The sequence below is a fragment of the Pan troglodytes genome, chromosome X (assembly GCF_028858775.2).
Source record: "Pan troglodytes isolate AG18354 chromosome X, NHGRI_mPanTro3-v2.0_pri, whole genome shotgun sequence".
In the NCBI taxonomy this organism is placed as follows: domain Eukaryota; kingdom Metazoa; phylum Chordata; class Mammalia; order Primates; family Hominidae; genus Pan; species Pan troglodytes.
In genome coordinates, this window is record NC_072421.2 from 70,027,332 (window position 1) to 70,042,021 (window position 14,690).

General features: G+C 45.1%; 1 protein-coding gene across 1 annotated transcript in view; it reads right to left on the minus strand.

Moving 5' to 3' along the window:
• The window catches only part of ERCC6L (ERCC excision repair 6 like, spindle assembly checkpoint helicase), a 34,463-nt gene extending 21,875 nt beyond the window's left edge, over positions 1-12,588 (minus strand). The window contains exon 1 of the mRNA XM_003317515.6: positions 12,295-12,588. Coding sequence (XP_003317563.3) covers positions 12,295-12,362 — 68 coding nt within the window. The 5' untranslated portion in view covers positions 12,363-12,588. The remainder of the gene's footprint in view (positions 1-12,294) is intronic.
• Positions 12,589-14,690: the final 2,102 nt, after the last annotated feature.

Consider the following 14,690-nt stretch of genomic DNA (forward strand, 5'->3'; position numbering starts at 1 on the left):
CTATCATTAATGAAAAACTCATCACTTACTAAAGGCAGCTTTACTTCCAGAAAAGGTTGCAGTTATCCATTGCAAAGGACATCAATCAGATAAAAACCACATTTCAATAGGAAACCGTGAGGCTGAGTACTGGGCAAAACAAGCCTCAACCAACCATCCAATCCCCCAATACCTATTAAGCCTCATACAACATATCCCCTCCTTTTATCCAGAACACCAAATACAGCAACTAATCACAGCGGGGGCACAAGTCAAACCCCCATACTGGTTTGTACAAAACAAATTAGTCCCACCTGACCCTGAAGAAACTGCTCTTTTATGGGACATTCACAACCTCTTCCATACTAGCCATTCCCCTTGACAACATTTCTTAAGCTCCCATATACACATAACCCCAGATATAAAGGAACAGCTAAAGGCCATTTCCCATCAATGTTCTACTTGCCAAAAGGCTTCACCCTACTCCAACACTAAATCCCTTTCTTTCCCAACCCATCAAGCCAGGGGACACCTTCCAGGACAGGACTGGCAAATTGATTTTACCCATATGCCCCCAGTTAAAAAGGTTCGGTTTCTTCCAGTTCTCGTCAATACCTTTTCAGGATGGGTCGAGGCTTTTCCCACAACCAACAAATGGGCTTCTACTGTCACCTCCAAATTAATAATGGAAATCATACCCAGGTTCAGGGTGCCTCTTTCTTTTCAATCCGACAATGGTCCTGAATTCATCTCTCAAATTACTCAACACTTGCACCAGCTCTACATATCACCTGGAAGCTATATATCCTCTATCAACCTCAATCTTCAGGAAAGGTTGGAAAAATGAATGGCATTCTAAAAACCACCCTCACCAGGTACTCACTCCAAACTCTTAAAGACTGGGTTACACTTTTGCCTTTGGCCCTTCTAAAAATTTGGGCATTCCCACATAAACCCTTAATGCTCAGCCCCTTTGAACTCATGTATGGGAAACCACTGGCCCCTTTTGTTCCACCTCAGGGTCAAACACCACCTCTACCAACTCCCCTTGTTTCCCCTCTTCTGTATATTATCCGCCATTTCATTCGGGAATATGCTGACAAATACCTGCCACAACCCATCACTGACTCCTCTAATCCCTTCCTATAGCCAGAAGTCTGGGTTCTCATAAAAGATCCCAGTCCTACCCCCAATTCCCCCCTCACACCTAAATGGAAGGTGTAAAAAGTAAAGTAGAGGTTCCTCTTCAAAGACTTTCCTCCCCACCTAATTAGGAATAAATAGTAACTTCTCTTAGAAGCAAAATTTATTCAAAGACCTGTGCTAACATCCTTAAATATCGGCCAGCCGTAATAAAGAAATCAATGTACTTTATGTTCTTAGCTCCTACAATTTAGCCTAAATATTTGCCCTGGCATGCTTATACTAGTCCAAGCAAGCATTAGGTCATAGCCTGTTCCTCTTCCTTATTTGAAGGTGTTTTTACCTTTCTCAGCATTCCACAAGTTACTTCCTCCTTCCTTTGTTCTCCTCTGTCTTTGCCTCTTTTAAAAAGTTCTAAGTTGCTAGCCAATCGGGACAAATACACAATGTGAGGTCCCGTTCCAGCCAATGGAAACTGGACACAGCAGTAGGGTGGAAGCGTCAGTTTATAAATGACCCTGTCTCCTTTGTTCGGTGTACTCTCATGGCAAAACTGCTGGCGAGGGTGCTCTTTCTGCAGAAAGTAAAAATGGCCTTGCTGAGGAAATTAATTTTATGTTCAAGTGCTATTTCTTTATGGCACCAGGGAACAAGCATTTCTAACAAAGGGACCTTACCAAATCATTCTTACCACACCCACAGCAGCAAAACTCCAGGGACTCCCCAGCTGGTTTCATTATACTTCTCTCAAGAAAACAGACTTCCCTTTGCCACATACCCAAACAACCAAATCCAAAACCCCTTCAGCCTTCTCTTGTGTCTCCACAGGACCCACTTCCCTTTGCCTCACCCGAATCTTGGAAGAAAAGGAAGAGAAATTCACCTAAACCACTTATGTCTTTCTCTCCCAAACTTTCATTGCTTCCTAATCAACCTTGTTACAGTCCTTTAGCGGTACCCTTACGAAACTCCCATTATATATCCTGATCAGCTCTTTACTGTTCTATGGGACCTATGGCTTCAAGGAACTTTCCAGGACTTTACTCTTACCCAAATAACCTTTTTCGCTTTTTGCTTGTTTTTTTTTTTTCAGTACAAATACCCTAAGTACATCAACCTCACCAATACAACCACTTCTCACTGCTCTCAAGCTCGAACTATAAACCTTACACAATCCCTCTTGCTGCGAACTAACTCTTCCTTTGCTCCTGAATGCTGGATGTGCTTATCGCTGTCTTCCTCAGCCTACACAGCCCTTCCTGCATCCCTTCATGACCTTTTAGCAGGGAGCATAACCCTAATTTATACACTCCAAAAGGGAGCTTCCTTTCTTGAAAGAGCTGACACCCTGGTCGGCAATTATCCTACTTCCAGGGCCAATCAGGCTAACAAATTATTTCAAACCTATTACAACTCCCTGCAACGCCTCAAGCCCCAAGACTCTCCCACTAAAGGGCCTATAACTAAACACACCCCCCTTTTACAACAAGCTTCACTTTGCTTTTCAGCCTCTGAAGGAAATCTCCCTATAGGATCCTTAACACCTAACCAACGCAACCGTACTATCATTATTAAACACCCCTCTGACCATCAAACTAACCGAGTTAACTACCCAGTATCACCTGAAGCAAATGGAGCATTTCCGCAACTGGCTCGTTTGACAGCCTCTCTCTCAGCCAATGCCTATGGCCTAACTTGTGCTGTGCCTGGTGCCCACCTTTTTCCATGGCTCAATATCAATGGTGCAACATCCTATTGCATTAAATGTGTAAAAAGTAACTCTTCCTATATTTCTACTATAGTAGGTGTCTCCCTGGCCTCCTCCTTGTCCATTTGGAGTAATGAACCACAGGAAAGAAAAAACACCCCATGTTTAGTTCACCTACTGTCTTTCCATATCTCTGCCTGTATACACGACAAAAGCCTGTTCTTTTTGTGTGGCACCAACACATACCTTTGTCTCCCTACCAACTGGACTGGAACCTGTACCCTAGTTTATCTATCTCCCTCCATTGGACTTGTTCCTCCTGATCGACCTTTGCCCATCCCACCCATCCAATATGTTAGAAAAGGAAGGGCCATCCACGTCATTCCCTTAATAGCCACCTTGGGTATAACCTCTGGACTTGGATTGAGAGCAAGCAGATTAGCCACTTCCATAACACACTTTAAGGCTGTTTCAACAGAACTACAGAACTCGTTAGAAGACACAGCCCCAAGCCTTATAAAAGTCCAAGACCTTGGCCAGGCACGGTGGCTCACGCCTGTAATCCCAGCACTTTGGGAGGCCGAGGCAGGAGATAGAGACCATCCTGGCTAACACGGTGAAATCCCATCTCTACTAAAAATACAAAAAATTGGCTGGGCGTGGTGGTGGGCGCCTGTAGTCCCAGCTACTTGGGAGGCTGAGGCAGGAGAATGGCATGAACCCGGGAGGAGGAGCTTGCAGTGAGCCGAGATTGCGCCACTGCACTCCGCTCTGGGAGACAGAGCAAGACTCCGACTCAAAAAAAATAAAAAATAAAAAAATTAAGAATAAAGGATTGATCAGGCTATTTGAAGAGCAACCTCATCATATCCCACAATTCCAAACTCCTCCCCAACCAGAGACATGCTAGCCCCAAGATAACCCCCCTCTGGCCAGGAAGATGGCAGCCTTGAGATAACCCGCCTTGGCTGGAAAGATGTCTGCCCCAAGATAACCTCCTCTCCTCCCAGAGACATTCCAACCCTGCCATAAAACCTCTCCCTCACACAGAAACATTCCAAGCTTGTGATAAGCCCCCTCACCCTAAAACCAATATATACTCTTAGTCTGTAAGAGAAAGCACTCCTGACCAAAAATCGGCCAGAAGCCCCTCTCAGGTTTTATCTGAAGTAAACCTGCCTTTAACTGTTGAGCTGCATTTTGTTTCTTTCCTCTTTCTTTAACTCTTACAAGTGTTGGCAAGGATGTGGAGAAAAGGGAACGCTTGTATACTGTTGGTACTATTATAAATTAGCATGGACATTCTGGGCTGGGCATGGTGCTTCACGCCTGTAATCCCAGCACTTTGGGAGGCCTAGGGTGGGCAGATCGCTTGAGCTCAGGAGTTTAAAACCAGCCTGGGCAACATGGCAAAACCCCATCTCTACCAAAAATACAAAAAATTAGCCAGGCGTGGTGGTGTGCACCTGTGATCCCAGCTACTTGGGGGGCTGAGGTGGGAGGACTGCTTGAGCTCAGGAGCCCCAAGCTTCAGTGAGCTGAGATCGTGCCACTGCACTCCAGCCTGGGTGACAGAGGGAGACCCTGTCTCTAAATAAATAAATACATACATAAGTATGGCCATTCTGGAAAACAGTGCAGAGGTTCCTCCAAAAACTAAAAATAAAGTTACCATATGATCCAGCAATCTCACTTCTGGGTACTTCCAAAGGACCTGAAATCAGTATATTGAAGAGATACCTGCACTCCCGTGTTCACTGCAGCATTATTCATAGTAGCCAAGAAAAGGAAACAACCAAAGTCGCCATCAACAGGATGAATGGATTTTTAAAATGTGGTATATACACACAATGAAAAATTATTCAGCCGTTAAAAGGCAGGAAATTCTGATTTGCAACATGAATGAACCTAAAAGACATTTTGCTAGGTGAAATAAACCAGGCACGGAGAGACAAATACTCCATGATCTCGCTTATACATGGAATCTAGAAAAGAAGTAGAGAGTAGAACAGTAGTTACCAGAGGCTGGGGGGATAGGGGTAGATGGGGAAAGGAGAAATGTTAGTCAATGGTACAAAGTTTCAGTTAAATAGGAGGAATAGGTTCTAGTGATCTACTGCACATCATGGTGACTATTATTAATAATAATGAATCATATATTTCAAAATAGCTAAAAGAATGAACTTTTTTTTTTTTGAGACAGGGTCTCCCTCTGTCACCCAGCCTGGAGTGCAGTGTGCCATGATCTCAGGTTACTGCAGCCTCCGCCTCCCGGGTTCATAGGATTCTCCTGCCTCCGCCTCCCGAGTAGCTGGGACTACAGATGCGTACCACCACACCCAACTAATTTTTGTATTTTTAGTAGAGACAGAGTTTCGCCATGTTGGCCAGGCTGAAGAATGGATTTTAAATTTTTTCACCACAAAGAAATGATAAGTATTTGAGGTGATGGATATGTTAATTAGCCTGATTTGATCATTCCACAATGTATACGTGCATTGAAACATCACATTGTACCCCACAAATATATACAATTATTGTTGGTCAAAAATAAAACTGGTCAAGTGCAATGGCTCATGCCTGTAATCCCAGCACATTTGGAAGCCAAGGCAGAAAGATTGTTTGAGTCCAGGAGTTCAAGATTACGGTGAACTATGATGGCGCCACCGCACTCCAGCCTAGATGACAGAGCGAGACCCTGTCTCTAAAAAAATAGAAATAAAACTGTACTCCATAAACATGTATAATTATGTGTCAATTATAAATAAACCCAAAAACTTTAAAAATAAAATAAAATAATGCCAAAGTAAAAGGTTTACTAAAAAAATGTGAAAGTTCTCAGCACAGAGATGAGATTTAAAGCCAAGAACCTGGATAAGATCACCCAAGGAAGGAGTATTAAAAAAAAAAAAAAAAAAAGACAGCTGGGCATGGTGGCTCATGCCTGTAATCCCAGCACTTTGGGAGGCCAAGGCAGGTGGATCACTTGGGCTCAGGAGTTCGAGACCAGCCTGGGCAACATAGCCAGACCCTGCCTCAAAAAAAAAAAAAAAAAAAGACATGGCATTCCAACATTAAGATCATCTATAGAATTCCAGCTAATGAATACACAAAGAACGGTGAAACTAGAAAATCACGACTTTGCAGCCAGGCTTGGTGGCTCACGCCTGTAATCCCAGCACTTGGGGAGGCCAAGGCAGGCAGATCACCTGAAGTCAAGAGTTGGAGACCAGCCTGGCTAACATGACAAAACCCCGTTTCTACTAAAAACACAAAAAATTAGCCAGGTGTGGTGGCATCCACCTGTAATCCCAGCTACTCGGGAGGCTGAGGCAGGAGAATCACTTGAACCCGGGAGGTGGAGGTTGCAGTGAGCTGAGATCGCATCATTGTACTCCAGCTTGGGCAACAAGAGCGAAACTCCGTCTCAGAAAAGAAAATCACCACTTTGTAATCTCTAATAACTGATTTGACACTTTGGGAGGCTGAGGCAGGTGGATCACTTGAGACTAGGAGTTCAAGACCAGCCTGGGCAACATAGGGAGACCCCATCTCTTTAAAAAAAAAACTGATTTGAGCAATAATTATCAATGGATGAAAGGCTGATGGGTTGGTGGGGAACTGGATATTCACAGAATACTAAGCTATCCTGAACATATTACTTCCTCATCATAAGGGGGAAATGCAACTTTGCAAAGGAGGAATCAGATTGTAATCACTGAACCCATTGATCAACCTTTCAATAGCATTATTGAAAGTAGGAAAGTCAGACGTTATATACTTCCTGATATGACACAATATAGCTACACAGCCTTCCCTATAAAGTATTCATGCCAAAAATATTGAAGCTTAATCTTATCAAGCCTTTAGTTTAAATTATAGGAGACAGAACAAACTAATGACACTACAAGGAAGACATCACACTAATTCAAATCATTGTCATAGAAATAAAAGTGGAGGGGAGGGGAGAACTGTTCTAGATTAGAAGTTCAAGAAACATAAAACCCAAATGAAGTTGTAGACCTTCTTTGGATCCTGATAAACCATTCAAAAATTTGAGGCTGGGCGTGGTGGCTCACGCCTGTAATCACAGCACTTTGGGAGGCCGAGGCAGGCGAATCACTGGTCAGGAGTTCAGGACCAGCCTGGCCAACATGGTGAAACCCTGTCTCTACTAAAAATACAAAAAATTAGCTGGGCATGGTGGCGGGTGCCTGTAATCCCAGCTACTCGGGAGGCTGAGGCAGGAGAATCACTTGAACCCAGGAGGCGAAGTTTACAGTGAGCCGAGATTGCGCCACCACACTCCAGCCCGGATGACACTGCAAGACTCCGTCTCAAAAAAAAAAAAAAAATTGAATATGGACTATGTATTAGATAATATCAATGAATTCATTTATTTTGTTAGGTGTGATATGGCATGGTGGTTTTGTAAGAATATGGTTTTTTTTTTTTGACCGGGCAAGGGGGCTCATGCCTGTAATCCCAGCACTTTGGGAGGCTGAGGCAGGTGAGTCACCTGAGGCCAGGAGTTTGAGGCCAGCCTGGCCAACATGGTGAAACCCCATACTAAAAATACAAAAATTAGCCAGGCGTGGTAGCAGGTGCCTGTAATCCCAGCTACTTGGGAGGCTGAGGCAGAGAATCACTTGAACCTGGGAGGCGGAGGTTGCAGTGAGCTGAGATTGCGCCACTGCACTCCAGCCTGGGCAACAGAGCAAGACTCCGTCTCAAAAAAAAAAAAAGAATATGTTCTTTTTAAGGAATATATACTTAAGTATTTCAGCGTGAAATGTCATATCTGGGGATTTAAATTATCTTAGAAGATATGAGGAGGAATATCAACAGAATCTGAAGCAGCAGTCAGTGAAGTAAGAAGAAAATCCGGAGAGCAAGGGCTCCTTGGAAGACTAATGAATCATGTGTTTCATGGAGAAGTGATTAACTTCGTCAAGTACTACTCGTCGAGGTAGATGAAGATTGAGAATTGACTGTTGAATTTAGTTATATGAATGTCATTGGTGACTTTGATAAAAGCAGTTTGTGTAAAGTGATGGGGTGAAAACCTGATTGGGACGAGTTCAACAGAAGTTAGGAGGAAAGAAATAGGAAATGACAAGTGTAGACAATGATATGACACCTGGAATTTTGCTGTAAAGGAAAGAGAAGAAATGGAGCAATAACTGGAAAGGAAAATAGGATCAAGAGAGGATTTTTTTTTTTAACAATGAAAGAATTGGTGGGCTGAAGTCCTTATACCAGTGAGTGACAAGGGATGAGATCTTTTGCACAAATGGAGGGGTTGTGCCTTAGCTAGAAGCATGGAGAGTTCATCCATACTAACAGGACAGAAGGCAAAGAACACAGAGGGAATAATGCTGGGAAGTAGGTTGATATGGAAGAAGCTTCTGGAAACTGTCTTCTGATTGCTTCTATCAACCCAGTGAAATTGGAAGCAAGAGAGATGAGGGTGAGATGTTAAGGGTCTGAAAAGCAAGAAGGTATGAAACAGGCATCTAATACAATGGATGAGTGAATACATTAGAGAAATGTACTACGATTGCCAGGCAGCATGAAGGGCCTACTTGACATCGATATTGATGGATTTCAAGTAAGACCAGTCACATGATTGTTTCTTCAACCATGTTCATCTGCGAGGGCCAGAGTTGGATTTAGCAAAATGTATTAGTTTCCTATTGCTGCCGTTACAAATCATCACAAATGTTAAAACAACACAAAGTATTATCTTTTATCTTACAGGTTATATCTTGCAGGTTATATAGGTTAGAAGTCTGACACAGGTCTCACTGGGCTAAAATTAAGGTTGCAGCAAGGCTGTGTTCCTTTCTGGAGGCTCTAGGGGGAGAATGTGCTTCTTGCTTTTCCAGCTTCCAGAGGCCATACACATTCCTTGGCTCATAGCCCCTTCCCCCATCTACCGAGCCAGGTAGGACAGGTTGAATCCTTCTCACACTGAGTCACTATGACCTCCTCTTCTGCCTCCCTCTTCCACTTTTTTTTTTTTTTTTTTTTTTTGGAGATGGAGTTTCACTTTTGTAGCCTAGGCTGGAGTGCAACGGTGCGATCTCAGCTCACTGCAACCTCCACCTCCTGGGTTCAAGCAATTCTCCTGCCTCAGCCTCCTGGGTAGCTGGGATTACAGGCGTGTACCACCACGTCCGGCTTATTTTTCTATTTTTGTAGAAACGGTTTCATCACGTTGGCCAGGCTGGTCTCGAACTCCTGACCTCAGGTGATCCACCCACCTTGGCCTCCCCAAGTGCTGGGATTACAGGCGTGAGCCACCACACCCAGCCCCTCTTCCACTTTTAAGCACCCTGTGATTACACTGGGCTCACCCAGATATTCCAGTTTCCCTATTTTAGGGTCAGCTGGTTAGTGACCTTAATTCCTCTCTACCATATGAGGGTAACATATTCACAGGGTTCAGAAATTAGTATGTGGATATCCTCGGGAGGCCATTACTCTGCTTACCATACGAAGGCTATGGTCTTGCCAAGCCAGTATAATTAAGTGTGAAAGAGAAAAAAAATAAGTTAAAGTTGTATACAAGGAAGCCTCCACAATTATTGACTCTGAACTTCAAACTATGTAAGGAGAGAAGTGAGAACCTGAGGGGTGTGCAACAGTGAAAAGATGGAATCAATGAACTATAGGTCCCAACAATATCAAACATTTGTTGGAATTGGTATTCTAGAGGGAGTAAGGCAGAAGATGGAGAGTAGAATGCTTGAACGGTGGTGTAATAATGCAAGTGTAATAAAAAGTCTGATTCTGCTGGGCATGGTGGCTCACACCTGTAATCCCAGTGCTTTGGCAGCCTGAGTTGGGAGGATCACTTGAGTCTAGGAGTTCAAGACCAGCCTGGGCAACACAGTGAGACTTCATCTCTACAAAAATCTTTTTTTTTTTTTTTCTGAGACGGAGTCTTGCTCTGTTGCCCAGGCTGGAGTGCAGTGGCGCCATCTCAGCTCGCTGCAACCTCCGCCTCCTGGGTTGAAGCAATTCTGCCTCAGCCTCCCAAGTAGCTGGGATTACAGGTGCCCGCCACCATATCTGACTAATTTTTGTATTTTTAGTAGAGACGGGGCTTCACCATGTTGTCCAGACTGGTCTTGAACTCCTGACCTCGTGATGCACCTGCCTCGCCCTCCCAAAGTGCTGGGATTACAGGCATGAGCCACTGCACCCAGCCTACAAAAATCTTTTAAAAATTAGCCGGGCTTCGTGGCACACACCTCTGGTATATGTTTATATGTACAGTAAGTCCTCAGTTAACGTGGTCAGTAGGTTCTTGGCAACTGCAACTTTAAGCAAAATGACACACAGCAGGCCCTTGAATGACACTGGTTCATTCAATATCATTTTGCTGCAACACTGATGAGAAAAAAATTGGTTTTGCTACGTCATTTTACTTAAAGTCAGTTTCCAAGAACCTATGGACAATGTTAAGTGAGGACTTACTGTATACACACGCACACACATCTTTGCTCACTCATGTAAGTGCATCTGTAGAAGAAAATACAAGTCTTAGCTTCAAAAGTAAAATTATGTATCTTAACTTTTGAATTGACTCATATAGCTCATCACACACCAGCCTGGGAGAATATAAATAAATGCTTACTCACACTATTGACTTTATTAAAATCTGGCATGGTTTTCTTGAATGGCAATTTTAAATACACATTCCCTAAGACCCAGCAATCCGAATTCCAAAGTGTACACTCAGTTACAAAGTGCACGAAAATTCACACAAAGGCTGCCTATTACAACAAAAGTATAATGGCAAACAATTGGAAAAATCTAAATGAAAGGCCTGGCATGGTGGCCCACGTCTGTAATCTCAACACTTTGGGAGGCCGAGGCAGGAGGATTGCTTGAACTCAGGAGTTTGAGACCAGCCTGGGCAACATGGCGAGACCCTGTCTCTACTAAAAACACAAAAAAATACTTTGGGAGGCCGAGGCGGGCGGATCACGAGGTCAGGAGATTGAGACCATCCCGGCTAACACGGTGAAACCCCGTCTCTACCAAAAATACAAAAAATTAGCTCGGTGTGTTAGCGGGCGCCTGTAGTCCCAGCTACTCGGGAGGCTGAGGCAGGAGAATGGCGTGAACCCGGAAGGCGGAGCTTGCTGTGAGCCCAGACCGCGCCACTGCACTCCAGCCTGGGTGACAGAGCGAGACTGTATCAAAAAAAGGAAAAAAAAAAAAAATAGCTGGGTGTGGTGGTGTGCGCCTGTGGTCCCAGCTACTCCGGAAACTGAGGTGGGAGGATCGCATGAGCCCCGGGGGATGGAAGTTGCAGTGAGCTGAGTTAGAGATCGCGCCACTGCACTCCAGCCTGGGTGACAGAGCCAGACCCTGTCTCTAAAAATATATATAAAACAACAATAGTAAAATAATAAATTGGCTGGACATGGTGGCACCCACCTTAAGTCCCAGCTACTAGGGAGGCTGGGGCAGGAGGACTGCTTGAGCCCAGGAGTTTGAGGCTGCAGTGAACTATGATCAGGCCACTGAATTCCAGTCTGGGCGACACAGCAAGACCCTGTCTCAAAAAAAATTAAAGCAGTAAAATTCACAGAGACAGAATAATGGTTGCTAGGGGCTGAAGGGAGGGGGAAATGGGGAGTTTGTTTAATGGGAGTAGTTTCAGTTTTGCCACATGAGAAAAGTTCTGGAGATGACGGACGGTTGCACAACAATATGAATGTAGTCAACACTACTGAACTGTACATTTAAAAATGGTTAGGATGATAAACTTTATTTTTCATAAAACCCAGTTTATGCACAAAAAGAGAAAATTTATGTTATGTGTACTTTACCACGATTTAAGAAAAAATTTAAATTCTCATCCCAACATTACCACGCCCCCCACCCTTAGCCAACTGGTGAATGTTTACTCATTTTTCAACGCCTAGCTCAAATGTCTCCTCTTGCCACGCCATCCCTTAGCTGACCACCCTTGTAGTTGGCCATTCCCTCTTTTATGCTAACACTGTGCCCTGCACGTACATTATACCTCTTACAGCACTTATCAAACCTAGTAATTATTGCTTTACAGATCCGTTTCCACTACTAGATTACAAACAATTTGGGGGCGGGGACCTTGTTTTACTCATCTCTGTATCCCCTAGACTTAGGGCTTGATAAGCTGAAAAGAATCAAGAAGGGCTTGATTAATTAAGGCTCTGGCTTTTAAGGAGCCCATACTGGAGGGTCATTTGCCCAAAAGAAGAGGCATCGGGGTCTCCTCAGGTTTTAGAAATCTGGTCAAACATCCAGAGCTGACTCCCACACCCTACTGCGAGAAGAGCACGAGCGCGCGTCTCAAAAGGCTCCGCCTCAACAGTTCGGGTCCCCAGGAGGATCCGGGGGCCACCCCACCTCCACCCTGGGCCAGGTCGGTTAGCTAGGCCCGCCCAGCGGTCCAGACATACCTTAGGTAATGAGCAGCCTGCTCTGGGCTCAAGGCCTCGGCTTCCGGAAACCTTCGGGATGCCTCCATGACCCTCGGATTGGGTTCCAGTTACCCCGGCGGGAGTTTGGAGCTTGGAGCTTGGAGTTTGGAGCTTGGAGCTTGGAGTTTGGAGCTTGAATTTCGCTCACTCCCGCCCCGCGCATGCTCTGTGCGCCTGTGGAGAGGGACACAGCCAACCGACGGCCTCGCGGCCGGCCAATCCGCGACCACGCGCTGCGACGCCTCCGCCTGAGCCCCGCCCATGACGGTGGGCGCCTGCGCCTACGCGCGCCGGGAAGCAGGAGGTGATCTCTGCCTTCGAGACAGGGAGTGTGCTACCTCAGTCTGTGATCCCTCGCGTTTCAATCCAATTCAAACCATGCTGCAGCCAATTCGTTCGCGCGTGCGTGTGCCATCATTGTGAGTAGAGGAGACTGCCCGATATGATCCCAGTCATTGCGGCGACCCCTGGAGATCTCCAACGCCTGCGTCCCCCAACCATACCCTGCCCCGCATCCACAGATATCTTCCCTTCCTTGATCGCCAGTACCTGGCACTGACCGTGCTTTGAATTCAAACACCCTGGGAGGCATAGTCCCTGTGATTTAAACTAACATTGAAGAAGCGACCAGACGCGGTGGTTCACGCCTGTAATCCCAGCACTTTGGGAGACCGGGGCGGGCGGATCACGTGAGGTCAGGAGTTCGAGACCAACCTGGCTAAAATGGTGACACCCCGTCTCTACTAAAAATACAAAAAATTAGCCGGGCGTGGTGGCGGGCGCCCGCAGTCCCAGCTACTCGGGTGGCTGAGGCACGAGAATCGCTTGGACCCAGGAGGTGGAGGTTGCAGTGAGCCGGGATTGCACCACTGCACTCCAGCCTGGGTGGCAAAGCGAGACTCCATCTCAAAAAAAAAAAAAAAAAAAAAAGGCTGGGTGCAGTGCCTCACACCTGTTATCCTAGCCTTTTGGGAGGCTAAGGTGGGAGGATCACTTGCACTTAGGAGTTCGAGACCAGCCTGGGCAACATGGTGAGACTCCCGTCTCTTAAAAAAAATTTTTTTTTCTTCTCCACAGGGCGTTATGCTGTATTTATTTTCTTAAAAAGAGAGAGAGAAAGAGAGAAGGGTCTTCAAGAATCTCAAACCCTGGAGGTGGAGGCTGCAGTGAGCCAAGATCATGCCACTGCACTCCAGCCTGGGTGACAGAGAAAGACTCCATCTCAAAAAAAAAAAAAAAAAAAAAATTAAAGTTCTTATTTAAGAAATAAGTAACTAGGTTCACATACTTGGTATAATAAAAGGAAGACAAAAATAATTTAAAAAAAAAGAAGTAGTGCTGTGGTCATCATTTCTTCAGAAGCACCAACTAAGACACAGTCATTTTCAAATGCAGAGCCTAAAAAGAAGGCAGAGCCTAGAGCTTAAGGAAATGTGATTGAGTTTAAGTGGCTTGCTTGGGTGACACTAAATAGGAGGTTGTGGGCCAACAAAAATTGTCCTTGTTCATATACTGTTAAGAACACAGACATGACTCCTCAAGACACTAATTTAGCATCAGTATTGGAAAACTCACCTATTGGCCCAGTCATACATCATATGTCCAGAGAATTTTAAGCTTTTCATAAAATTTATAGACCGTTATGAGTTAAAAGGAATGTTGGAGGCCGGGTTCAGTGGCTCACTGAACCTGTAATCCCAGCACTTTGGGAGGCCGAGGTGGGCGGATCACCTGAGGTCAGGAGTTCAAGACCAGCCTGGCCAAATGGTGAAACCCCCGTCTCTACAAAAATTAGCTGGGCATGGTGGCGGGTGCCTGTAATCCCAGCTTCTCGGGAGGCTGGGGCGGAAGAATCGCTTGAACCCAGGAGGCAGACGTTGCAGTGAGCTGAGATCGTGCCATTGCACTCCAGCCTGGGCGACAGAGCAAGACTCCATCTCAAAAAAAAGAAAAGGGTGGAGGGGAGGTGGGGGATCTTGGAGAACATGGGCTATTTTCCTGGTTTGTATGACTTTAAGGCCTTTGTTAAGAGGCCTTTTAGTATACTATTATCCACATTTTTCAGATGTGGAAACAGGCTCAGAGAGATAAAGTGACTTCATCTAAGCTTCCTGAGCTAGGAAGCAGCAGAGCCAGAATTCAATACTAGGTCCATATGGACACAAATCTGTGCTGTTTCGCTGTGTCACACTGGAAAGAAGAGGGCAGTGGCGGGAAATGAGGTTGATGAGGCAGTTGAAGGCCAGGTTATGAAGGAACTTGTTTACTCTGCTAAAGTGTTTGAATCACATCTTTTCCTGGAGGCAAGCTTGGATTGGGCTGTGCTATGGTCTGAATGTCCTTCAAAATTCATGTGTTGAAACTTAATCCCCACT